The 27,101-nt window shown below is 39.3% G+C and overlaps 1 protein-coding gene across 1 annotated transcript in view; it reads right to left on the reverse strand.

The window, feature by feature from the left end:
* The window catches only part of LOC122815899 (alpha-aminoadipic semialdehyde synthase, mitochondrial-like), a 1,132,937-nt gene that overhangs the window by 957,021 nt on the left and 148,815 nt on the right, over positions 1-27,101 (reverse strand). Inside the window, exon 3 of the mRNA XM_044088745.1 lies at positions 3,978-4,154. Coding sequence (XP_043944680.1) covers positions 3,978-4,154 — 177 coding nt within the window. The remainder of the gene's footprint in view (positions 1-3,977; positions 4,155-27,101) is intronic.

Genomic DNA, 27,101 nt, shown 5'->3' on the forward strand with positions numbered 1-27,101 from the left:
GAAATAAAGCAGTCTATAATTATTTTTAAATGTAATGCACCGCCTTTTCTTCAAAAGTGATGAGTCTAGCAGTATAAAATACCCCAGGAACCAAACATTTTATTTTAACAAGTGCTGTATCAAATACCCTTTACAGCAAAAGAACCTGTTCTACCTATGTTATTGATCTTTAATTTGCTTATTGTGTTTGCTTCTATTTTATTTATTTATTTTATTTTTTGTATTGTATTTAATATGTGTACGTATGTATGCTTGCATGTATGCAAAATACTAAATAAACCTCAGAGGCCAGGCAAAGGTCCGCATGCAGCGTTGAGTTGTTTTCTAGTTGAAAAGTGTGGATGCGGCTTACAGACAAACATCATACTGGGCCATTCTTATTAGATAGCAGATGCACACATAAGAAAGACAGCTAGATGGTCTTGTAATATGGGGTGCCACTTCCTCACTTCTACTAAATAAAAACAATTTATTTTGAAACCTTTTCCCTGCAAAACAAAATGCCCAGTTCTCCCACTGCACCGCAATCCACACCTGATACCAGGTAGCCAGAAGCAAACCACTGCTGGTCCACGTCAGTGTACAGATGCTTGAAACAGTGAGACGTCCTGATCTAACAGGACAGTAAGGACTTACTGTGTCTCCCGATTGCCACATTTTATGCCTCCCAATTGGCTCCCTTTGCACCAGGAACAGATGCTTGATTGGCTTGTATACCGTGATGCCGATTGGCTTTAATTGTGGTATACAAGCCAGTCAAAAATTGCAAAGCGGAGCAACCACTGTTCAATTCAGAACTGCAGAACAGTGGATTAAATCAATCTCAAATGCGGAGCATTCTGCACAATCCGGAGCACTTGGCTGCCAAGCCAGCAGCTTCCCCAGAGATGGGTACAGCATTTTGATACAACAGGAAAAGCTTCCCTGTTCCCTTTCCCAGAACCAACAAGAGTAGGCCTCTTGCCCACTGAGGGGACCCCAACAGCCACAGAGGCTGTGGCTAACCCCTGGTCCATAGTGGCTGTAGGTACTGCACCACAGGGATCTGGTATAAAAGATGAGTGGTCTAAGACACAGCAAATAGCCACAGTAGAGTCACCCACCTCTGGCTCAGGCAAATTGCTAGCCTGCTGTGGTGGCAAGGACTGTTTGCTTAACTTTTTCTTTTTGTGGTTGGAAGAAAGACAACAGTGGGAGCAACTATCTGTTCCATGGCCAAGTTGAAAATGGTGCCTCTATCCTGGGGAAACTAAGTGACAATGTCAGTAAAACTAACAGTCCACAAAAGTTACTTTTTTTCTGATGGAAAAAAAAGTAAAAAGCACTTTCAAACACTAAGGCAGCACCACAACCTTAAAATAAACACAGTCTCGCCACAGAAAATAGTTTATCAGTTAAATAGCATTGCATTTAAACAGCAAGAAATGAGTGCTCCGTTTAAAAGTACGTTACAGTCTTGAGCAAGCACTTTACTTTTACTTAAGATATCTATGTATGCAGAATTTATTTGGGCATAAAAATACATTAACTGAACTATTTTGGAAATGTCCCATTACTGAGAAAGGAGAAATTTGTGTTTATTTATGGGCTATTACGAGAAATGGACAAGTTGTAAAAACATAGTGCTCTGGTTATCCTTCAACTATCAAAGTAACAAAAAAAAACTTGTGCTGGCTGCCTTTTCACTGGATGAAACAAACATATAAATATCTCACATTATTATTAGCAGCTAAAGGCACCAATGCACTTTTATAGTATATTTACAAAGTTAAATTTGCATAACAAGACAAAAGAAAAGAGTGTAAGACCAATACAAAAAACAGTATTACCAGTTTCTTATCAGATATATATGTTCGTTGCTTAATGGGTTCACATTCAGGAGATATGCAATAACATTATATATTTAAAGCTACAGAAAACTAGGCTTCCACTTTTAAGAAAGAGTTACTTCCTTTGCAGACAAATTGCTAACATTTCTATCTAGAATAAATTAATCATCAGAAGGAACAAAACAGAACAGAGGCAGTGCACAGAAACAATGCGGATAATCATGACAGTAAATTTCAAGTGATTACAGTTTTAGGGTAGTCATTTATGTACAAAAACAGATATGCGAGAAAAGCAAAGGGGTCTGAATTTATAATAATAGATCAAGAACCAAGGGGAAAACTCATTTTCCTTTGTTAAGGAATATGCAATAACCATTCTGGGCATGTATTAGATTAAAAATAAAGAATCTAAACTTGTATTCTACTAGGTGTACATTTATGGGGTTAGTACAGGATATAGAAGCATTTTTTACTATATACAATATACAGCTTATTTCCTAATTAGGTAAACAGAGATGTAAAAAGAAAATAATTAAACTACATAGTTTTTACGTTTCTCCAGCTTATAAATCTTTAGCAAACACCATTCTAATTCATATTGGGCTAAACAAATCAATGTATTAAACAAGGGACAATTAAGAATCTTTTAAATATAAGCAGGTAAAGGGTAAGAATTAAGGAAGAATTTACTGAAGATACTGATTGGTGGAATATTAATCCACACATATAAGAATTATGGTGCTGGAGAAGAATACTGCATTTACCATGTACTATCTAAAAAACACATCAATTAGTATTTGAGAAGAAACCTAAGTGTTCCCACATGCTCAAATGACAATTCTTTGACTTTCATATTTCAGAAACATGCAAAGATAAACATCTTTAGACATCAGGCTTGGCAAGGCATAAGGTATGTAAAAAAAGGAAGACTAACAATGTGAAGTACTGATATATATATATATATATATATATATATATATATATATATATATATACATATATATATATATATATATATATACATATATACATATATAGATATACACACACACACACACACACACACACACACACACACACATACACACACACATATATATATATATATATATATATATATATATATATATATATATATATATATGTGTGTGTGTAGCTAGATAGATACAGTGGTCTACTTCATAAAATTGACATTTCTTAATGTTGACTTTCATAACATTGAGACCAAAACATCTAAATCCCCAAAACACTGAAAAGTCAGAACATTGAGGGTGTGCTTCATAACATTGAAAACTACAATGCATATGTAAATAACATCCTCTTCACCTCTAAGAACACCTAACTAACAAACACACTTTCTGCTATGTTTCTCAAGGAGGTCAAGCCCCCCTGCACCCCCCACATTCCCCATAAATTAAATATACTAACTACAAGATCGTATTACAGTGGAAAAGTTAGTTTCCTAACCTCACTGTATCACAATCACCATACACTGAGGTTAGGAAATTAACTTTTTTCCACTCTAGTGCGATCTTGGAGTTGGTATATTTAATTTTGCTAGGGTGTGGGGGGCTGAGCCCCCCACATGGGGGGTGCAGGGGGGCTTGCCCCCCTGCAGAAAAAGTAGTAGAAAGTGTGTTTGTCAGTTAGGTGGTATTGCAGGTGGAGGTGATATTATTTACTTGTGCAATGTAGTTTTCAATGTTATGAAGCACACTTTCAATGTTCTGAATTTTCAATGTGTTGGGTTTTCAGAGTTTTGAATTTTCGATGTTTTGGTCTCATTGTTATGAAATTCAACGTTATGAAATTTCAGTGTTATGAAGTAGACCCAGACAGAGATATAGATATATTTATTTTATTAATTTGATAACTGCAAGGTCCCACTGTACTGCTCATTCACAAAGGTGACAGAATTGACATGCCTAACATTTCACTGTACTTTGCTAAAACGCACAAAATATAAAGATTAACTTGGGGAAGACATTGCTTACTTTCACATTTGTAAGTTTATTCCAAATAAAGCCATTACAGATATTGTGTCTGTCTAAGCTCACACCTTGTAAAATTTCTGCTATACATGAGAGAAGTAATCCCAAGTACACCCCAAAACTTGCATAAATCTTGAAACAAGTAGATAAACAATACCTTTTCAAGAATCTCGTCCAAAAGGCCCATGTTTGCCTCCTGAGCTTTAATTGTGTGAGAGAAGAATGCATATGTTTTTTTTGGAATGAGTTTTGCATCCTGAGGTCTCTTCACTCCAACAATAAGAGATGATTCAGAAATATCTTCTTGAATAATTGCACCGGCTTTAACATAATCCTAAACAAAAGAAGGTGCAATGAGTGCTTTTATATTATTTTACTTTGTTAAAAAACGTATTTGCTGTACAAACAGTAATAACCAGTTAGAGCATTATATCTATCAAGTAATCGCATGTGTGTGCATGTGCATGTTTGATCCATTTTTCTGCTGTGTGTGTGTGTGTGTGTGTGTGTGTGTGTGTGTGTGTCTGTTTGTGTGTGTGTGTCTGTGTGTGCGTGCATGTGTGTGTGTACGTATGTGCGCGTGTGTGTGTGCGTGTGCGTGTGTGTGTGTGTGTGTGTGTGTGTGTGTGTGTGTGTGTGTGTGTGTGTGTGTCTGTGGGCTTGGTGTTAAAATACTCATAGAAACTCTGTTCATTGTTCTCCTCTATTTTTGTTTCACCTAAATACTGAAGATGTACATTTCAAAGAATAAAACTGAGAAAGAATGAAGAAATGAGATGAGTATGTGACAAGGAGTCAGGAACTCATAAAAGACCACATTCAGCATACAATACTTCAACAAGCACGAGTGTAACAAAAATAACATTCGACTTATATCATTTAGACAATAACAAGTAACACAAAATGCTGCACACTGCAACCTTGAGATCATGTGCAGAAAAACAAAATAAGGTCAAAACTCTTCTAAAGAAATTGCTACTGCTCTTAAGTTGCCACTTTTCATAGACCTATGAAGTGAGCCACAATGTAAAGGAGTTTCCTTTTCCAAGTATTCAAAATGCAATTCACATCAGAGTCCTCCGCTAATAACTTTTACTTAAGCATCACCGAAGCAAATTTTACTACTGGCTCTCATTTCAATGAGAACATATTACCTCCCAAAAAGCACAACAGAATGTACTTACAACCCTGTTGTGAATAATAACTATTTTAGTCAATATTTTTTCTATGAAGGAAAAACTAAGCTGTCTTTTAATAATTACAAAAGAATATATTCCCTAAATCAAAAATGATTTAAACACACAAAGAGAATTTTTGCATTGAGAGCATCTATGAGTTAATGTTGACGTGTTCACTTTTATCAGATGCATAACAGTTAAGGAAGTTACTGCAATTATTATGAAGATGCTTATATAATGCAAGCGTCTCTGAAGTAGCTGCATTGAGATGCAAAGTCAGATCCCATCACTTCATTAGGTGAACTGTTGCCAGATCTTATAGGATAATGTTTTCAAATCTGCCTTAAATTGCTACTATTTACTGATTATGCCTCTGTTCAATACCCTATCCTGCTTCATACACTTTACTTGCTCTACTGTTTCCTTATGAACGTTTACGCCCTGCACATATTATTGATGATTCTTCTCTACCCCTAAGGAAAAAAAATACATCCAACTCAGTCTTCCTTCATAAGGCAAGTATCTAAACTCTTAATATTTTGGTTAACTAGATCTTTAGTGACTCTGCAGCCAATGCAAGCCCACCTTCTCCTGCAACACTGGCATCCTTAGGCAAAGGAGGCACACCTGCATGATACTTAAAGTCTCTCTCAGTCTATGAAAAATTTCTCCTTCTTAGAAAACTGAGTTGGCATTAAAGTGTCCGGATGTCACTGAGAACTAATACTGTGATGGATATTCACTTCCTCATTTGTAGATCATCAACAGTCTGTTTCTGCCCACAGATGACATCATGTACTAAATATTCTATGCACTTTTGTTGCCCCCCTCGTCTAGAGTGCATTAACTGTGTACTTAATTCACTATTTATATAACAGTTGTTTACATTCTAATGATGTTGTCATCTGTTGTGCTATAACTTGTGTATTTGAATTTGTATTTGTTCTAGTTTGACACTTTAAGCCCTCCCCTTGGTCTCCCTGATAATGAGCCATGGGCTCACTGGTGCTATTCAGTTAACGCATCAAGTAGGCAGACAGACAAACAGCGAGATGGATAAATAGATAAATAAATAGCTACCATACCTGAATTATTCTTTAAAGGCCACCCTAAGCCATGCCATCCTATGCAGGTGCCTATGATATTACTGGCTTAGCAGTGATGTCAACAGGCCATGATATTACCACATCCAAAAATTACAGTAGGACATCTTACCCAAATCCTACTTACCCCACAGAATAAGGAATAGTTGCCAGCTTCTCCAGTATCTTAAACACCATGAGGATTGGAACGTAGGGAGGTGAAACAAATAGTTGAAGATTACAAGTAGGATGTCATCAGCCTGAGGGTTTCCTCAATGGAAGGTGCATGGATCATATATCTCCCCTTCTGGAAGACACAGAGGAAAGAAAGAGGGAGAACCCCCCCCCCCATCAAGCAGGTCCACATTTGGCTAAGAGTTGAATGTTGAAAGTGCAAATGGTAAACATTAGATTTGGGAAATGAGACTCCAGCACGGACAGAACCCCCTACCAGAGGGAGTATCTCCTAAGGATGTTTTCCAATCTTCCATACAGACAGGTCCTAACAGACATCAATAAGTGCAATGCCTATGCATGACCTTTAGGCATGGCTGGTGAGTATGACCCAGCTTATCCTTTTCTATGTGGGGCAGCAAACCATGCTGAAAATGGGGGAAAGAACAAGGGGTCATTAGGCCTCTGCTTCCACTGGACCCACACTGAGAGGATTTGCATCACTCTGTAGATGAATGCCAGACATGAATATGCCTGGCCACTCAGACATGAAATAGGAGATATGAACACCTCAGAACACAGTTCCCAAAGTGCTTCTCAGGAACGCACCTCTAGTAGACTTCTTGCATGGAGCAGTGTTGAGATAATGCTCAACTTTCACTAGTGGAAGGAGGGATGGCAGCAAAAGACTTGGGACTAAAGTATCTCACAGGTACACTTATTCAAAGGAGGGAGTGATGTATGTCCACTGGCCTTGGATCATCTGAGGACCCTTCTGCTGATCCATGCTCTGGCCACTTTCAACAACCACCATTCAGAGTGAAATTGGGTGTGCCCATAACTACTCTGATCTCCATTTCTAACTGCCTAGGTTGAAATATTGCCACATATGGCAGCATTTGACATTCTGCTCCTCATGCAAAACTATGGACTCAAATGTCTGAAAAATAAACTGCAATTTCTACCATTAAAATGATTGTACATTTAGGCTTTACCTCTGCACCACCTGACATGGAAGGCTGTGCCCTCCAAACTCTTGTTATTTATATATTCCAAATCAAACACCCCTGTCCCTCAGACTAGGAGGAATAATTTCTGTTGTATAGAGCACAGCTTGTCCGTAATGGCCCCAAAGACTTGAGAATCAGTACCTTCTTTGCTGATAAATCCATCCATCCTCATCCCCTTTTTCCCATTTTGCACATGGGGTCAGGGTGTCACTTTCAACAGCGACAATCATCTTGAACCAAGGTTTACACCACAGGGTGGTTAGCCCTGCCATAATAGTCCATCCCTACCACTCACTCAAACACACACACTTGCACCTACGGCCAATTTAGAGTGTCCAATCCACGTACTGCATGTCTTTGGAATGTGGGAGGAAACCTGAGCACCTGGAGGAAACCCATACAACCACAAGGAGGACATGCAGACTACGCACAGAAGGCACCCCAGCTGAGAATCAAACCAGAGAACCTCTTGTTGTGAGGCGGCAATGCTAACATCTGCTCCACCACAGCTGCCATCTATGCTGAGAGATATTACCTCATATAACTCATTATGGCAACAAATCAAGACTTTTTTTTTCACTAAAGCAGAATACATCTCATCCACATAGCTCACCTAATCCTAGAATGTCCCTCCTCATGCATTATCCTCTCCCTACACCACACTATCTCCCAACTGTTCTATAATATGCCCCCCTCCCTCCCTCTCTCTGCTACCAGTTATTTCAGCTCTTCCTTTCCCACTCCCCATCCTCTACCTCCGCTTTCCCTCATATCTTCCTCTCCCACTTCCAACTGTTTCTGGAGCTTTTCTTCTCAAGCCTCTGATGAAAATGGGCCTTGCTGTCCAGTTAGACTTTCCCGGTATACAAAGTCAGTAAATAAATAAATAAAATATGACTATGCCCTTCTACTTATAGGATCATAGAAGATTACTAGGCTATCGATCCGGAGGTCATTTTTAGCCTAGACATTTCATCCCAATGTAATGCCATGGATATACTATTCATTAGCCAAGACTGCATTTAGTGATCACTATCCATGTCCAAAAGGGTTGTGGGCACTATCCCTGGTAAAAATTTATGGTGCCCCATCCACTCGTCCAGGTTCCTCTTGAACAGTGTCATAGAGGTGCTCTGTTTCACATGAATTGGTAGCCTGTTCCAAACATGCGGCAGTCACTGGGAGATAAATCTGTCACTCCAGCATGTCCTTTTTAAGTCACAGGCCCTATTTAGTTCCCTGGATTGGGAGGTAGCACTAGTCCCATTCAGTTTACTGATATGCAGTAAGTTCATTAGGTTTGGGTCTTGGATTGTTCTGTAGACCAGGCATAAGCTCCCCCCCTAAGCAGTCTATACAATACAGAGTATAGTGACAGGAAACCAGAGCACCTGGAGGAAACCCATGCAACTACAGGGAGAACATGCAGACTTCGCACAAAAGGCACCCCAGCCAAGAATCTGTGTAAGGCACATGCTGGAGTCCTTTGATCTTCTTTGTTAGAAAGCTCTGAGGTCTCTCCAGTTGCTGCAGGTGCTTTGTACTGTACATGCCGAACAGGGCATTATACTCAATTATGGGCTGGATTAGTGCCGAGGGCAGAGGGGATAAAACCTCTTTTGCTAGTGAGGTGATGCCTTTACTAATCAAGTGTGCTATAAGGAAAGCCTCCCCTAATACAGTAGACAAATGGTGGTCAAAGTTAAGGTTGCAGTCAACTTGTGATCCCAGGTCCCTTACCACTCAGTGGGTACATAGGGTATTGTTGTTGATTTGATAATGTGAAAGGACATTGTTTGTGCCAAAGAGAATGATGATGCATTTCTTTGAATTCAGTTTGAGACCATGACTAATATGCTAGTCATTGATCTGTGTGAAACCCTCCTGGAGTATACTGACCTCATTTGCAGATTCAGTGATTGCACCTAGTTTGCAGTCATCTGCAATTTGGTCAGCCATAACCCCTTAGTTTTGACCGAACTTCTGAGAAGTATATACCAAACAGTAAGGGACCCAGCACTGACCCCTGTGGCATCCTGCTGGTAACAGGTCTACTGGTTGATGTGGAGTCACCCAGCCAGTTGGCAACCCATATTACAACAAAGGGGTTTACATTCAGTTTGCTAAGTGTATCAATAATGCCTGAATGTGAGATTGTGTTAAAAGCTTTTTCAAAGTAGAGGTATGCTATGTGCACAGATTTTGTACTAAATACACTGGCCCACAACAAACTGGAACAAAACACACACAGAAACGGCAAGCAGAAAATAAGTCTGAGTTCTGTTTTAATACTGAATACTGAAGCACTTTTTGTTTGCTTCCAAAGCAAACTTCTTCAGATTACCTATTATGTGCACAGATTTGCCCATATAATGGCCCAGGTCACATTTTCAAAGAAGTCCACTAGATGTAACAGCCAGGATCTGCTCTTGATGAAGCCAAATTGGGTAGGGTCCAGAGTTTGTAGGTCACCCATGTCTTTATTTATTAGGTCCATAATAATACATTCCATTGCCTTTCAGATGAAGCTGGTCATGCTTATGTGTATGTAATTCCCTGGGTCTGTTGTTAGGCCAACTTTGTGGAGTGGAATAACTGGTACTGTTCTCCATTCCACAGGAACAAAGCCTGTGGTTAGGCTATGATTGAAAATGGTACTTAATGGTGATGCTAGTTCATGTTTTAGCCTGTTTAGAAGACAGCCTGGGATGTCATCTGGTCCCATAGAGGCTGTTTATTTTTTGCCTTTGACAAGGCTTTGAGGACCTGCTCTTCAGATATGTAGGTTGAGGAGGAAGTTTGGGGGAAGTTTTATAATAAGTTAAGAGAGGTTAAGGGAATGAAATTTCCAACAAACCTATCTGCTAGCAGGTTTGCTATCTCTGTGGGGTCAGTGTGTGTGATACTGTTGGTCACTAGTTTTGCACATGCTTGGGACATACATTTTAGGCTATGTAAGTAACTGTAAAAGGCTTTATGGTTATCCTTGGCTGTCTTTGCTAAGTTTCTCTCAAAGAGGCCATTAGAGGATTAGACAAATTGTCTTACCTGCGTGTTGAAGCTGAGGAGGGTGCTTTCCCATTGTTGAGGCCTTGCCTTTGTTTTCATGGATAGCAACTTTTTGCATTTATTGTAAAGTTTGTTGATGCTGGATGTCCACCATGGCAGTTTGTTTTTACCCGGGGCTCTAGCTTTGATTTTTTTCTGGTACAGCCGAGTTTATACACTTATGCAAGTGATTGTACAGTGCTTTGGTGTAAGCTTCTGTGTAGTTATCACTTCCAGCTTCAGGTGGGGCTTGGAATACATTTCTACCTTCACCTACGAGGGTATAATTTGCCTTGCTGAAGTTTTTTAGTCTGATTTCACCCTTTGTGAGTTCTGGTGTTAGTGCCAGCTCGAAGGTGACTGTTTTGTGTCCAGATTTGACTAATGAGGGTCCTACAGTTGCGGCACTGCATCTGTTTGACATGTTAGTGAGGACTAGATCTAGAATGTTTGTTCTTCTTGTTGGGGTATGAACAATTTGTTCCAGCGCATTTGAATTAACAAAGTCAAAGAACATCTGTGCTAGCAAGTTGGGGATAGCAAAGCTTTCCCAGCTGATAGTGAGATTATTGAAATCCCCCATAACCAGAGTGTTCAGGAAAATTTGGATTGTAACCAAAAATAAATACAATTCACAAATAAAATAACAGAACATAAGAAACCACCAATGAACTCTGACCATCAAAGGCTTTGTTAAATCCAACAATGAACTTTATTAAATCCTACAACCTACTGAGCACTTTTGTTTTGTAAATAAGACTTCATCAGAGTGTCAAAGCTTCCAAATTGACACAATTTATAGCAGCAGACCATTAAACAATAAAAAAACAACCAATTGGAAGCATTGAACATAGTTGGATGAAAACTATCTATTAAAATGAGTAGAATAAAAACGTGCACTGATACCTGGCTACAGCATATATCTTAATATATACAAACTGTCTTGATAAAGTGAATAAACTCACAAAACTTGTAAAATTCTTGGCGATCCTGGAACAAATTAAAATAACCTTTACAAGATATAAAAGAACACAAAAAAGAATAAATATATATTAAATATTAAACCGTGGCTGTTTTTTTCTTTAAAATGCTGGATATGGAAACAGAGTCGTGTATACCAGGAGAATGTGAGCCATTAAGCCTAAGTTGCCAACACAGTTTTTTACTGTCCAAGACAACTTCAAGATCCTTACTTAATGGTGTCACCAAAACTCTATCAATACCAAAAAATGCAATTTATTTAAAATATGAACATTGTAAAGAATGACGAAAAAATGCATTAGTTATTTTCTACTTCTTCTTGATGTCATAGATGTGTTCGCTAATAATATCTCTCAGCCTTCTCTTCTTTTTGCCAACATAAAATGCACTGCACGATGAACATATGGCTAAACTGTACTACAACATACAGGTCGGTATGTATATACCTACAGATTCTACAAAATCCACATCTTTGTATTGAACTGTGGCTCCAATGTACTTTCCCCACCCCTGACTCCAAAATGCCCTTAATGTTTTTTATCACGAGAATAGTTAATAATGAGGTGTGAACCTAACCACTTTTTCAACTCATCCGTAAAACAATGTCCCAGTATTTCCTGACAATGCCAACATACAGATGTGTAGGGTTACTAAAAGGGATAATCAAACAAAATGTATTGTCCATCAAAGACTGACCACTCAATAGCGGTGTACTACACGTAAACCTGCATCTCTTCAGTATAGGTGCAAAGTGGCCAGGCCTATGTTCTATGACTTCGGCTTTAATATCGTTGAGGAAATCAATCAGATATCTCCTATCCAGGAACAAGCAGTTCAAGTGGTACAACTCATTTCTAAATTTGTTGTCATCTGAAATAAGACAAGACAGCCTAACCATCTGACCTTTCACTGCCGATTTCTTCTGGAAACAGGGATGGCAGCTATTATAGTGTAGATATGGACTGGTAAAGGTCTCTTTCCTGTACATGGTAGAAGCATAACACCCATTTGTTGAATCTTTACCCAAAGTTAGATCCAAGTAATTAATAGAATTGAGGTTAATTGTGTAGGTGAACTTTAAAAAGCTAGTGAAGCTTTGCCATAAAGTGTAGAAATAACCCCATTGCTCTCTACTGCCTTTCCATAAATCAAAACATATCCGAAATGTTATAAGACCCATGTGTTAAGGCAAGAAGGTCTGGAATAAAGACATGAGCTTTTCCCACATTCCTAAGACTATATTGGCATATACTGGGGCACATGCCACCCCACCTCCATAGCCACTCCTAACACCTGGTGAAAAAATTCCCCTTCAAACTGGAGATAATTGTTGGTCAAAACCATGCTTAATACACAGTGATAGAACAAACTTCATCAAAAGACAAAAAAGTGTACTGAAATAAATAGGTAGAAAACCAATCAACATCTAATTCATGGGGAATCACCGTAAATAAATCTACCACATCAACTGTGATGAATATTACATTGTCCAAGTATTCCAAGGTGTTCAGGACTTCCAGTAAATTCCAAGAATCTCTTAATATATATTTTTATGCCATCAACACTGTTTTACATTTGAAATCTACAAATTTTGTCAAGGGCTCAGTCTTAGAGCGCTTGGCAGAAAATATAGATTTTAATGGTGGATCGTGTCATTTTGTGGTTTAAAGGTACGGAACACATTATAATCTTGCAAGGCCAGGGTACTTACTCTCTGAGGTCTTGAACCAGGTTTTAGCCACTGCACAAACATCTACATCTTCTAGTGATAGAAGTGCTTCCAGGGAGTGCAGTTTTTGGTTTAAGCTCCTAGCATTAGGCAGCATGACCCTTATTTTGTTCTGACTGGCTAATTTCACATCGGTAATGTTGCTTTCAAGACCTTGCCTAAAGAAGGCACTATGGGGATGGCAAGAGGCTTTGCCAGCAGCCTAGAGGTGCCAGGTGCAAATCATCTCTGGCAAAGCAGCAAGGTTTGTTGGCCATGGCTTTCCAGACTGACAGGGACTGTATACCATTTGAATGACTCCAAAAATGAAGGCAATTATTGAAAAAAATAATTTTTGTTTATACTGCAGCATCATTCTAGGTGATGGTAGTATGCTGCTCAAGGCTAGGGACATACCTGCCTGGAGCACATACTCAGAGAGCTCAATCATGTCTCTTCATATAGTCTAATGAGGTACGTCTCAGGTCGTTCACACCAAGTACTATGACAAAGTCATAATGGTTCTTGTTGTTGAAAGACCTGAGTACATGCATGATCTGATAAATCCTGGCACCAGAGAGGCAGCTAACCATAACTTTCTCCTTGTCCAACCTGGTGAGTGAATACTACGACTTATGGCCTTGGTGGATGAGACACTGGTGTTGCTATGTGTCATGGGTGCTGTGGGGACTGTGTTAGTTGTAGCAGTCTTGTGTTTTGGAGGTCTCTGGTGTTTTGGTAACTTTTTTGATAGAACCTCTGCATATTTTGGTTTTTGTGTTGGATGCGTACTATGGATGTGAGTAGTGGAAGCTGAGGTGACATCCTTTTCATTGTTACTGTTTTAAGTGCAAGAGAGTAGGGATTCAAGATTCTTGCTGTAGATACATTTCTCACACTCTCTACTAGAGTGAGTTAATAATAGAGGGTTGTTGGTGTACATGTGGCAATTATTACACTGCCTGAAGAGACCCAAGTCAACAAGGTTGGCAGGAGAAACAAGGGTAGTCCAACTGTCTGTAATCCTAGGTTGAAGACTGTTGTGTACTAGCCTTTTCAGAATCATTTACAGAGGAGCTCAGTGACTGGATATTTCTGCCTGGGGTTTTATTTATTTATTTTTTATTTTTTGTAGGTGGTTTAATAGGTTACTGCTCACTAGCAGACTTTCTTTGACTGAGAAAGCACTAAGGATGAGGGCTACAGTAGCGTGATACCATTGCATCTAAGGGAAAAATTGTTGAATTTAACTGTCTAGCTTTAGCGCACTAAAGGGGGAAAGAAGGGGCAGATATCCATGACATGGATAGAGGAGACTGTATGTATTGCTTATGCAACACAATGCAACTCTTATAGGTTCAAGGATTAGTACTAGGTTAACTGCCCTTGTGGGCCATTTTAAGCCTAGCTAATTACTCCATGTAAGAATCGAACCCTGCACAGGGTAAACACCTTAATCATTATACTAACATCCCACCACCTCGGTAATACTGAATTAAAATAAAGATGGAACAAACTATGCAAAAATGAAAAACAAAATAGAAGAAAAAGAAAACCAAGAATTGAAGGGAATGACTGCCCCCTTTTTCTGCTTTGCTTGTATTTAAACTTTTTACATATATTTGTGACTAAGATCATTGGTTAGAATGTTGGTACTAAACTCTTTAACTCTATATTTATTTATTGATCATTTATTTAGTCGGTTATATTTATTAGGGTAGTGTACTAATCAATACTGATCAATTTCAGCCTCAGCCTGGATGAAATGCAAAACATTTCAAAAATAAAAATGCAGAAATGTAAGCAATACCAGAATAATTCTGATTAATTACATAGAAAAAACTGTGAATATGCTTTTCAGTAAACAAGCAGCGTGCATTTGTCAGTAATGTACAATGTATACATTAGTTTCTAAAGTGGGTCAACCTTCGGTGAATCCTGAGAGAGGAGAAGAGACTCAGAAAGGAGAGAGGTTAAGTGATGTGTCCTGTGTAAGGAGCGAGGTTAAGTGATGTGTCCTGCGTAAGGAGAGAGGTTAAGTGATGTAAAAAAAAAAAAAAACAGTAGAAGGATGCTCCAATTTAGCTTGCTCAGCAAAATACAACTAAAAACAAAAGATAAGCGATGCTCCACACCTTAAAACTTGACTAAACAATTTATTTAAGACTATGATAGCGACAAAACAACAAACAGAAATACAGAGGACAAGCGCTTTCAGCTACTAAAGCCTTCTTCAGATCCACATTCAAAAACCACTTCAACATATAAAGCTTCTATCAGCCAATGACAAATGATATGTAAATATCATGTTTTAGCCTAACCAATAAAGGTGCTTATACAAGCAACTTTATCATCCAATGTACTTGATTATTCTAATGAACTTTACCTAACCAATAAAGGTAAAGATGTAAATCAGACTTCACTTTCCTAAATATCATTGGTTTAAGCTAGCCAATAGAAATAAAAATGTAAATCAAACTTCTCTTCTGTATGGATCGATAGTTCACATCACATTTATATAAGAAACTACTTGCCAATATCATTTTCTAATACTTTGGTAGTTAAAATACCTATAATATACAAAATTCACTTAATAAAAACACACCCTTAAAAGCATATATTAAAACATAAGCAAGGCTTACATTTGCTAAAATCTAAATACTTAAAGTTAATGCATTGGCCGGGAATCGAACCCAAACCTCCCACGTAGTAGGCGAAAATTCTACCACTAAACCATTTTGAATTATATAAATAAATAAATAAATAATTTCAAACAAATTAAATGAAAGAGCACTGGTATAAAATAATCTTACACACATCTGATAAAGCAGTCTCTAGCTTAAATGCTTAAAATTAATAAAATAACCAGGAATCAAACCCAGATCTCCCGCATGGTAGGCAAGAACTCTACCATTAAGTCACTTTTAATTTTGTAAACAATTAAGTATTTTCAGGCAAATTAAATGCAAATGCACTAATACAGAATAATCTTAGATCACTTAATAAAAATATAGCACATAATAGAGCAATATCAGGCTTAGCAATTATTAAAAACTAAATACTTAAGACATAAGAGCTCCTTGATGAAAAAAACTGACAAAACCAATAGAAGCATAAAGGCGGCTTCTTATGAACTATTTCAGTAGATGATAAAAGCATAAGTCCTAATCTTCATTCTAAAGTCAAAGCCTATATTTAGTTCCCATTTCATAGTTCATCCATAGACACTAAAACATGATGATAATATAATGGAAGATTGCAAAAGAGAAGACACCTAAGAGGAGAAAGCATAATTCAACATTACTCTGCGTGTAAGGAGCTAGGTTAAGTGATGTGTCCTGTGTAATGAGCGAGGTTAAGTGATGTGTCCTGTGTAAGGAGTGAGGTTAAGTGATGTGTCCTGTGTAAGGAGCGAGGTAAAGTGATGTGTCCTGTGTAAGGAGCGAGGTTAAGTGTTGTGTCCTGTGTAGGGAGCTAGGTTAAGTGATGTGTCCTTTGTAAGGAGCTAGGTTAAGTGATGTGTCCTGTGTAAAGAGCTAGGTTAAGTGATGTGTCCTATGTAAGGAGCGAGGTTAAGTGATGTGTCCTGTGTAAGGAGCGAGGTTAAGTGATGTGTCCTGGGTAAGGAGAGAGGTTAAGTGATGTGTCCTGTGTAAGGAGTTTGGTTAAGTGTTGTGTCCTGTGTAAGGAGCTTGGTTAAGTGTTATGTCCTGTGTAGGGAGCGAGGTTAAGTGATGTTTCCTGTGTAAGGAGCGAGGTTAAGTGATGTTTCCTGTGTAAGGAGAGAGGTTAAGTGATGTGTCCTGTGTAAGGAGCGAGGTTAAGTGATGTGTCCTGTGTAAGGAGCTAGGTTAAGTGATGTGTCCTGTGTAAGGAGCGAGGTTAAGTGATGTGTCCTGGGTAAGGAGAGAGGTTAAGTGATGTGTCCTGGGTAAGGAGCATGGTTAAGTGATGTGTCCTGTGTAAGCAGCTAGGTTAAGTGATGTGTCCTGTGTAAGGAGCAATGTTAAGTGATGTGTCCTGTGTAAGGAGCAATGTTAAGTGATGTGTCCTGTGTAAGGAGCCAGGTTAAGTGATGTGTTCTGTGTAAGGAGCGAGGTTAAGTGATGTTTCCTGTGTAAGGAGAGAGGTTAAGTGATGTGTCCTGTGTAAGGAGAGAGGTTAAGTGATGTGTCCTGTGTAAGGAGCTAGGTTAAGTGATGTGCCTGTGTAAGGAGCCAGATTAAGTGATGTGTCCTGTGTAAGGAGCTCGGTTATGTGATGTGTCCTGTGTAAGAAGCGAGGTTAAGTGATGTGCCTGTGTAAGGAGCTAGGTTAAGTGATGTGTCCTGTGTAGGGAGCGAGGTTAAGTGTTGTGTCCTGTGTAAGAAGCGAGGTTAAGTGATGTGTCCTGTGTAAGGAGCTCGGTTATGTGATGTGTCCTGTGTAAGGAGAGAGGTTAAGTGATGTGTCCTGGTTAAGGAGCTAGGTTAAGTGATGTGTCCTGTGTAATGAGCTAGGTTAAGTGATGTGCCTGTTTAAGGAGCGAGGTTAAGTGATGTGTCCTGTGTAAGGAGCCAGGTTAAGTGATGTGTCCTGTGTAAGGAGCTAGGTTAAGTGATGTGTCCTGTGTAAGGAGCGAGGTTAAGTGATGTGTCTTGTCTAAGAACCTAGGTTAAGTGATGTGTTCTGTGTAAGTAAATAGGTTAAGTGATGTTTCCTGTGTAAGGAGCTAGGTTAAGTGATGTGTCCTGTGTTGAAGTAGGAGCATTTCACTTGAATGAAGAAGTGCTTTTTGAGCTGCATTCTGAATTTGGAATAAGTGTTAATTTCTTTAATGTTGATGGGGAGAGCTTGCAAAAGAGAAGAAACCTAAGAGGAGAAAGCATAATTCAACATTACTCTGCATTGCTTCCGGAGCTGGGCCTGAGAGGAGTCTATGGCCCCAGTCCTCAACCCCAGTTTTACATGATACAGTAAACAATTAAACAGCGTTCTGTTAATCAAGGCTAGCATTAATAAGTGAACTAAAATGGTACGAATTGAGATCACAGAGGAATCGTTATGGAACAGCAGTGAACCAACTGCACTTATCAACAGAAACTGGGCATAAAATTGCCTGAATTTTAATATCTTTAAGTTGAAAGCCTCGTTTTGCATTAATTTTGTAAAACCAGTGCACAGTACGCATATAACTAACACTTTACCCAATACTGATATCTTTGATATCATTCTTAGCAGCTGTAGAAGACAATATGCTCACTTTTCTCTACATACACCATTTTACGCTGGTTACACTGCAACAAAACCAGATCCTCTAGAACTACAGTCAGATAGTAAACAGTAGTTATCTTCCACAGGCCCTTGCTGTTATGCCTAACATTTTCAGATTTGGCATGCCCTGATATGCTGTTCATTTTAAAGATAAAAGAATGCATTGATCAGTATCAGGAACCTTACACTGAAACAATACAGAAACCGCTTGAATACAATCCTTTTTCTTGCTTTTCTGTTGAGACTGAATACGTCAGTATAAATCTCAATAAACAGACCATGCTAGGTTTTACAAGTTCAAACTAACTGAGGGAGGTAAGATGAGGTGAGCAGTATTCCCAGTAAAAGAGGCAAGGCTTTAAATTCTACTTTGTAGCTCTATTAAACAATAACATCTTTAGGCTGTTACAAGAAGCCAGTTCTCTTTAAAATAGGAGAGCTTCCCTCCAAGGATACACCAAGACGGCCTTTCATTGGAGGAGGGAAGAGGGGAAACAGAGGGGCAGATTTTATAACTGTGTTAGCACTGTCATTGTTACTATACTCTCATTCCCATTACCTTGTTGTCTGTCCCCTGTCTTGCTTCCCATTCATACCTCTGCCTCCTGTATGAGCTTGTCTCTTTTTAAGAGCTTTTTTTGTTTAAAACTGGTCAGCCATAGGTTGTTTTTTGTACCATAGCCCCCACTTAGTAGGGTAGTTTCTACTATATTTGGTGTTGCAGGGGAAAGCCTGCTTAACAGAGTTCACTGTCTTCTCTTTAAAACTTTTAAAATATCTCCTGAAAATGGGACCAAATCAACAGATTTATTCAGAAAAGCACAAACATCTGCTTCAACATCATGTGACAGTCACTGAATCCTTAGCCAAAAATTCCTTTGAAGTGCTGAGCTTGTAACGGAACTTTTGCTGCATGTATCTATAGTCCTAGAGCCATACTAAATGGTATGCTTAGCCACTTTGGAAGTTATCTAGGCTAGTTTGGAAGTGCAGTAACTTAGGGCCTCAACTGGTATGTCCTCTGTCATTTTCTTCACCTGGCTGAGGACATTCCCTTATATATTATCACATGGGTCTGGCATTTCAATGTTTGAAAGGCTACAGTAGAGACAATGTAAACTATTTTGCCATAGATGACCAACACAGTGGTTCATAGGTTGTTACTAGGCTAACAATCACTAGGGCCCTTGCAAACCTAACTGCACACTCCAAACCATTTGGTTCCCAAGTATCATGGCCATCTATGTGAGGAAGAGGCATGTTAATAGTGAAGTAAATGAGGGATTTGTAGGGGGATGTTAGCATAATACCTTTCTTATTGACGGACTCTGTCCATAAGGGACATGGGGATCAGACCGGGTGTAAATTTACTATTTCCCATCCAGTTATCAAGGTTTTATTTGACTATGGTCAGGGATGAATTCTGTTTCACATGGATGGGGAGTCTCTTTCATGGAGTAGGGATCCTTTGGGACACATGTCTGCCTCAGCAACATGTTCTGTTCATGTCACAAATGAAGTTCATATCCTTGGATCTAATGCTTCTGGTGCTGTTTGTTTTGCATATGTGCAACAGATACATCAGGGATTGGTCTGAGGAAGCCCTGTAAGCCAGGCAAAGATCCCCTCTCAGCAGCCTGTAAGAAACTGAATAAAGAGAAAAATCCTTAGGTGATCAGTATAGGACAAGGTATTCATGCCCTGAATTCTCCTGATGAGAAACCTTCATGGACATTCCAACTATTGCAAGTATCTGGTAGTTAGGTACATGCCAAAGGGGCATTGTATTCAGTGAAAGATCTAATCAGGGCTATGTAGAGTGGTACTATAATGTCTTTAGACCTGAATGTCATACCCTTACCTGCAAATTGGGCAACATAGAATGCTTTTCTTACTATGTTAGCTATATGTTGGGCAAAGGCCAGATTGCTGTCTATATATATTCTCAGAACCTGACTACTGGGTTGACTCTTAAGTGTGTTTTATTAATGGAGTAATTAACTTGGGTTAACAGTTTTCCAAAGAGCATTAAATACATTTTTTGACATTGAGTTTTAAGTCACGGCTTTGACATCAGTCATTTGTCTATGTTAAACCCTCTTGAAAGATGTTGGTATCTTGGGGGAATCTAAAATAGGTCCCAGTTTACAGTAATCTGTGAGCCTGGTGAGCCAGAGGCCTTGAAAGATAGGGTCTATATTATGAAGTCAAAGTTTCAAAACTTCAAACCTCACATGAGCGAACTCATATGAGTGAAGTTTGAAACATTCACTATATAATAAAATGTTGTTGTTGTTGTTTGTCTTTCGGCTTTTCCCGGTAAGGGGTTGCCACAGCTGAACTCTGGTCCGCTAATGATTGGCAGTAGATTTTTACGAAATGCCGAGGTGCCAGCTCGACACCCAACCTTCAACGAAGGCATGCCCATTTATACATGCATGTCTTTCGAACGCTACCCAACCGCGGGGAGGACATGCAGACTCCACACAGAAGGCACTCCCAAGCCCAGCCGAGAATCGAATGGGAGAACCTCTTGCTGTGAGGTAACAATGCTACCACCGTACTAAAATAAAAAAACACTCTGAGTAAGGGGGCAAGTCCCCCCTGCACCCCCCACACCCCTCCACTTAAATATACCAACTCCAAGAATGCACTTCAGTGCAGAAAGGGAAAATTTCTCATTCTGAGCATGAAAAGTTGTTGACTTTCACCTTCGACCTTTCTGATGTTCCATCACATGATGTCGACCATCTGTGATTCGAACATCAGAACAGTCGCTCATCTAATACAGACCCGAATGTTAGCCTTGACTTCCAAGAAATAGATACCAAACAAGAGTGAGGCCCAGCATGGAGCCATACTCTGCTGGTCACCAGTCTGTTGGTGGAGGTGGTCTCACTGATGCTGACCTCTTGGATCCTGTCTGTGAGCCAGCGAGCAATCCAGTGAGTTATGTAGGGGTTTATGCCTGCATTAGACAGCTTGTTTGAGAAGGGTATTATATCGAACGGCTTGGCCCGGTCAGGATACACAGTATGCATTGTTTTACCTTCATCCATTGCCTTGGTGACCCTCTCAATGAAGTGTGCCAGATTAAGTATGAACTTTCCTTAAAAAATCTAAACTGGGATGGGTCCAGTGTCTCTAAATTGGTAATGTCCTTGTTTATCATTTCCATGACAACTTGTTCCATGGCTTTGAATATCAGGCTTATTAGCCTGATGAGTTTGTCGCTCTCTGTGTTGGTTGAAGGTCCACCCCTGTGAAAGGGAAGGACTGCTGTGTTCCAGTTTCAAGGCTGCAGTAGAAGAGGGCCTCCAGTGGTTCTGATAGGCTGTGTTTGTTCAGGAGGCAACAGGGGATTTTGTTGGGACCCATAGTGGTGGTGTGTTTGGCTTTAGCACGTGCTGCCAGCACCTGGTCCCTGCTAATAGTTGGGGGGGTAGTAGGTTGGAGGGGATTTCACCTGGTGTTATTGGGGGGGGGTGATATTTTTGCTGAATTTATCAGCCAGTAGATTTGCTATGTCACCCTGATCAATGAAGGTGGTGCTGTTCACCACCAGTTCAGCACAGTGCTGTGTGTTACCTTTATGGTTGCAGACATAGCTGAAGGCCTTGTGATTGTCCTTAGCCTAAAAGGCTAGTCTACCTCATAGTTGGCCTTGCTGGAGTTAATTAGACCTCTTAGTTTCTTGTTTAGTTGTATAAGAGAGCACTTATTTTTAAGGGAGTTGCTCTTCCTGATTTTGGCCATGTATTTTCTTTTTTATTATTTACCCTGTCTAGCTGAGTGGGCAGCCACGGTGGTGCAGTGGTTAGCATTGCTGCCTCACAGCAAGAGGTTCTCCAGTTTGATTCTCAGCTGGGGTGCCTTCTGTGTGGAGTCTGCATGTCCTCCCTGTGGTCACGTGGGTTTCCTCCAGGTGCTCCGGTTTCCTCCCACATCCCAAAGAAATGCTGCAGGTGGATTGGACACTCTAAATTGGCCCTAGGTGTGAGTGTGTGCATGTGTGTGCCTTCCATGGAAGGTTGGGCACTGGGCTGGCAACTCGACACCATAAAACTCCACTGCCAGTCATGAGCGGACAGATGATCCACTGTGGTGACCCCTAACTGGGAAAAGCCGAAAAAAAGACCCTGTCTAGCTGAGTATTCTACTAATGGCGTTCATTTTTAGTGTTTGTTTTCAGTTTACTTCTGATAGGTATGTCAGCCACTATGCAGCCATTCACATGTTTTTATAATGACGGTGTGAATAATTCAGCATAGGTAGTTGTGTTTTGAGGGTTGGGGAGGACCTTGCATTTTGACAGATTGTCACTTAATAACATGTAGTTTGCCTTAAAATACTTCCTAACTTTTACTGGTTTAGCTGGGCTTTTTAGGTTGATTTTTACTTCAAAGGAGACAGCTTTGTGATCTGATCTCACTAGTGAGGATGTGACACGGGGGGGAATGCAGCACTCTCCAATGTTGGGGAATACCAGACCCAGTATGTTTGATCCTCTGGTTGGAACATATACTATTTAATCTATTGGTTTGTGTTAATAAAGTCTAGGAAGCATTGTGTCTATCAGTTTGAGGCAGCATAAGGCTCCCAGACTATAGAGGGTTAAAGTCACCCATGAATAGGGTGTTTGTTTGGAGGGTTAGTACCTTTAGTAGGTTTAGATAAGAGGCCTAAGGCATTAGAGGCATAGATAGTAATCTCTAGCTAGCTATGATATGGTGAAGGGCCTTATCTATCAGTGACTTGTACATTGATAAGCTTCATGGTATCATTCTTTTTAACCAAACTGGAGATATGTTTTTTACTAAGGGATATCAAGACACTTCCACATTTGGCCCCAGTCTTTACTGTTGTTGGTCTAAATCTGTGTAAGACATTGCAGCCTCTCTGTCATGACACAGATGTCTACATTCTCCAGCATAAGGAGGGCTTGAAAGGTGTGGACTTTTTTGTTTAGGCTGCTTGCACTGACCAGTAACAGCTTAAGGTTGCTTGGAGACTTTTATCACTATGTTGGTTGTTTTTTTCTTTTTGACATTGCCTACAAATGGCTCTAAGGAGGTGGATAAAGTTTTATCCAGTATCTGAAAGCCTAGGGGAAACAGGTGCAGGTCATCCTTGGTAAATCATCATGGCCTGTTGACCATGGCCTCCCATGTTGACAGATATTGGATTCCCCTGGAGTGACACCAGAACCTAAGCTGATTTTAAAAGTCAGTCATTTTATGTTTATACTGAAGATTCATCCCTGAAGGTGAAGGCAGAACAATGCTCAAATAAAGGCTTGCACTTGTCTGTGGCTGGGGTGCATGCGTGATATTGCAGATTTTGGCTCCAGACTGGCAACTAACTGTTGTCTTCCTCATGTCTAACCTGGTGAGAGAGGCATCTGTGTGTCACACAATAGAGTCCCCAATGACATGGCTTTGTTATTGGGGGACCATTGGATGTATTCTTATGTGAGATGTCTGTTATTGCTTTTAGTGTGTGTTTTAATGATTGCAGTACAGCAGTGTTATGTTAGGTGGCTTTGCAGGTCTTCATTATTTGGGAAGGTTTCTTGTAAGCATTTCAGCATAAGAAAATATGAGTGTGTGTGTGTGTGTGTGTGTGTGTATGTGTGTGTGTGTGTGTGTGTGTGTGTGTGTGTGTGTGTGTGTGTGTGTGTGTGTGTGTGTGTGTGTGTGTTCTTGACAGCCTCGTTTACATGCAAGATTTTTGCCACCAAGGAAATTGTGCATTTACATCTCTCACAAACTGTGTTATTTTCTTTAATGATTAACTGCTTGTCAGAGAACATGGGACAATTGCTACATTGCCTTAGGCTGTCCATCTCTACCAAGATTGTCAGAGAGATATTTGGGAATTGCATATCCATGTTGTCCTGTCTTGTACTGGGGGTGGGCTGTTTAGGATTAAGGATTGGGTTTTAACAAGGGTCTCCTGGGGTAGTTTCTTAGGTTAAAGGCAATATGTCATATATATATACATATATATATATATATATATATATATATATATATATATATATATATATATATATATATAGTGCTAGGATAGTGTAGTGCTATTCAATGTGCAAGGTAGCTGCTTGTAGTTTAATTCCATGGAATGGAAAAGCATAAAAACTGACTCATATGCCCTCTAGCGAATAAATGTTCAAACTTTGAGCTCCCTGGATTGCTTCCTAACTCAGAAACTAGGTAAACACCTTCTGCCATAAAATAGATGATCCTAGAAGTTCTTAAAAAAAATCCCAGCAAAAGTAGTTCTCAACTGCAGATTAAACAAAAAAAGGCAATATTGTAGCTGACTGGCTCACCAGATGCGTAGTATCAAGCACCGCCCAAACCCTGCCTGAGGTGTTTTATGTCACTGTGAAATATTCAATATTCAACTGGACTGCCTGGAACATTAATGAATATGTATTATATATTGCAAAACCTAGGATTAGTTGTTATAATGCTTTTTAAATGCAAAAGAAATATTTGAAACATGCTATTTCTAAATGTATTACTTTGGGGCAGTCTCTGTAACTTATTTACTGGTAACCTGAAATCCAGCTCAGGCAGATGAGACAGAGCTAGGGCAATCATAAAGGATGTGGGTATGTATGTCAACAGCAAAGCAGCAAATTCTGAAATCTCTATTTAACCATCCTTTTCAGCAGTTCTGGGACCCACAATTTTGGATCGTATACATGTGCTAGACAACAGATTGAAATAACTGTACCTTCTGAATGCAGCTTAATATCACAGCAACTATAGCCTTACTTCCTAATCTGGCTCCTTGATTTCTTTTTGAGCTCACTGTTAAAACACAAATCACTATGTACACATAATCGTACTTTCTTCTCAGCTCAACAAGCTGTCCTACAAGGTTACTCCTCTATACTTTTGAATAGAGAGTTAGATGAGGGATACGTCATTCTCTACCTGCCCATAATTGTATAATAAAGGATTCCTGCAACATAGCAATGGATAGATGCTATCAAAGTACGTCTAGTAAAATGTCTGAATATATTATCAATACAGTCCAATAAAGACATTCAGAATACATAAATTGAACCTTTCCAAATAACCCTAGTGCAAGTTATAGCTTGCCAAGCAACTTTTGTTCTCATTAGGTCCTATTGCTTTGCAAAGACTAACAAAAAATGGCAGTAGTAATTTCAAACACAGACAAAACAGTGGTTACCAAGGAAGGCTAAACAGAATATTAAAAATATGTATTTTAAAGGTTTACAAGTAATAGCAACAATTAAGGATTCACTAGTATGTTTATCTAAGAAGTCTGTTGTGTTGCTGAAATTATTCTCAGCAACGTGAAGGCATCCTGCAACCCAGTACTGATGGTCATGCTTCACATTTGCATGTGATCCAGGGACCTAAACTCTTCTACAATTTTTAACAGAACAATTTGGAGGGACAATATACCTTGTCCCTACCCTACCCATACCAATAGACCCTAAAATATTACAAAGCAAATATCTTGGCCAAGAGCAAAACAGTTTAGCTGCAAAAAATATTTTCTTTCTTATACGTGTGCTGGTAAATCAAGTTATTTATAATACAGAATCATTGTTTAGATTAATGGGTTGTGTTTATAAAACAGTGGCATTGTGAGGTGCTTTGTGTTTAACATTACATTGCTTATCCATAGTCATAGCATAGGTTAACACATGCATTGTTTGCATGATGTCACCGGCTAATATGAATGGCATGTCACAAATGCCTCATTTCATATGCAGATTCGCTTGTCAATCATCCGTGCCATGCCCACTCCTGCACGAAACTCCAGGTGAGCCAGTGAAGTAAAATATTGCCAAAAAAAACCTACCAAGCAACTAATTCCATGGCAAATTCACCCTTCTGCAAGGTGATTAAGAGGCAAACAGAACTAAAAAAGCCAACAAAAAGAGAATTGGCTATTTTTTTTACCAAAAATGAAATGACTGCTTTAAAAATGTTCAAAAATGGTACTGATCACAGTATAAAGGAAATAGAAGTTCAGTAAATCAAGACAATATTCTTATTTTAGCTTGTATGGCCCCTAACAATAGGTAAAGCACTTGAAAGGCAATGTTGAGCTCTGTGTAGTAAGCACACAGACTTGCAAACTTGCTTGATTTATAACAGAGGAAAAAAACTTGAAAACTGACTCCTGTGACCTCTATCCATTAAACAAACACACTTTGAGCTCCCTGTAGTACATCCCATCTCAGAGAAACCAGATAAACACCTTCTGCTAAAAGATGGATAATCCTGGAATTTCTTTATGTAAAAGCACAGAAAAAGTAGCTCTCAAGTGTAAATTAAACAACAAAAAACTATAAAACAACTAAGTCCCTGGATAATTCACCCTTCTGTAATGTGATTTGGAGGTAAACAGAACTAGAAAAGCCAAAGTAGGGTGTTTGCAGAAGAGGTCAGAATTGATACCCTTGTTGTATCTAGGGAAATCATTGATTTACTAGCTATAGCTATTTAGAAGTTTGTGCATCTGTCAGCTCTTCTCCAAAGATGATATTTCAAACATATTCTCAAAGTCTGGAAACAAGGGACCACTTGTCAGTCCAGACACTTCTATGTTTAGGAAGTCCAGATATGTTTTACGCAAAACAGATATCTCTCTAGACCCCCCCCCCCTTAGTATATTGTCTCATCAGACCAAGCAGTACTCTGAAGGAGATATGCTCCTAAAATGACAGTCTCCTCACCTTGAGTGCTATAATCCTAGGGGGAGAATAACTGACTGATGTAGGCTAAATCTTCCTTACCAAGTTCAGCATCATAAGAGTCAGGAGGAAGGGGCTGTTCTTTTTCACCTGTTGTT

This window comes from Protopterus annectens, chromosome 11.part0 (assembly GCF_019279795.1).
Source record: "Protopterus annectens isolate FY-2018-M chromosome 11.part0, PAN1.0, whole genome shotgun sequence".
Taxonomy (NCBI): domain Eukaryota; kingdom Metazoa; phylum Chordata; order Ceratodontiformes; family Protopteridae; genus Protopterus; species Protopterus annectens.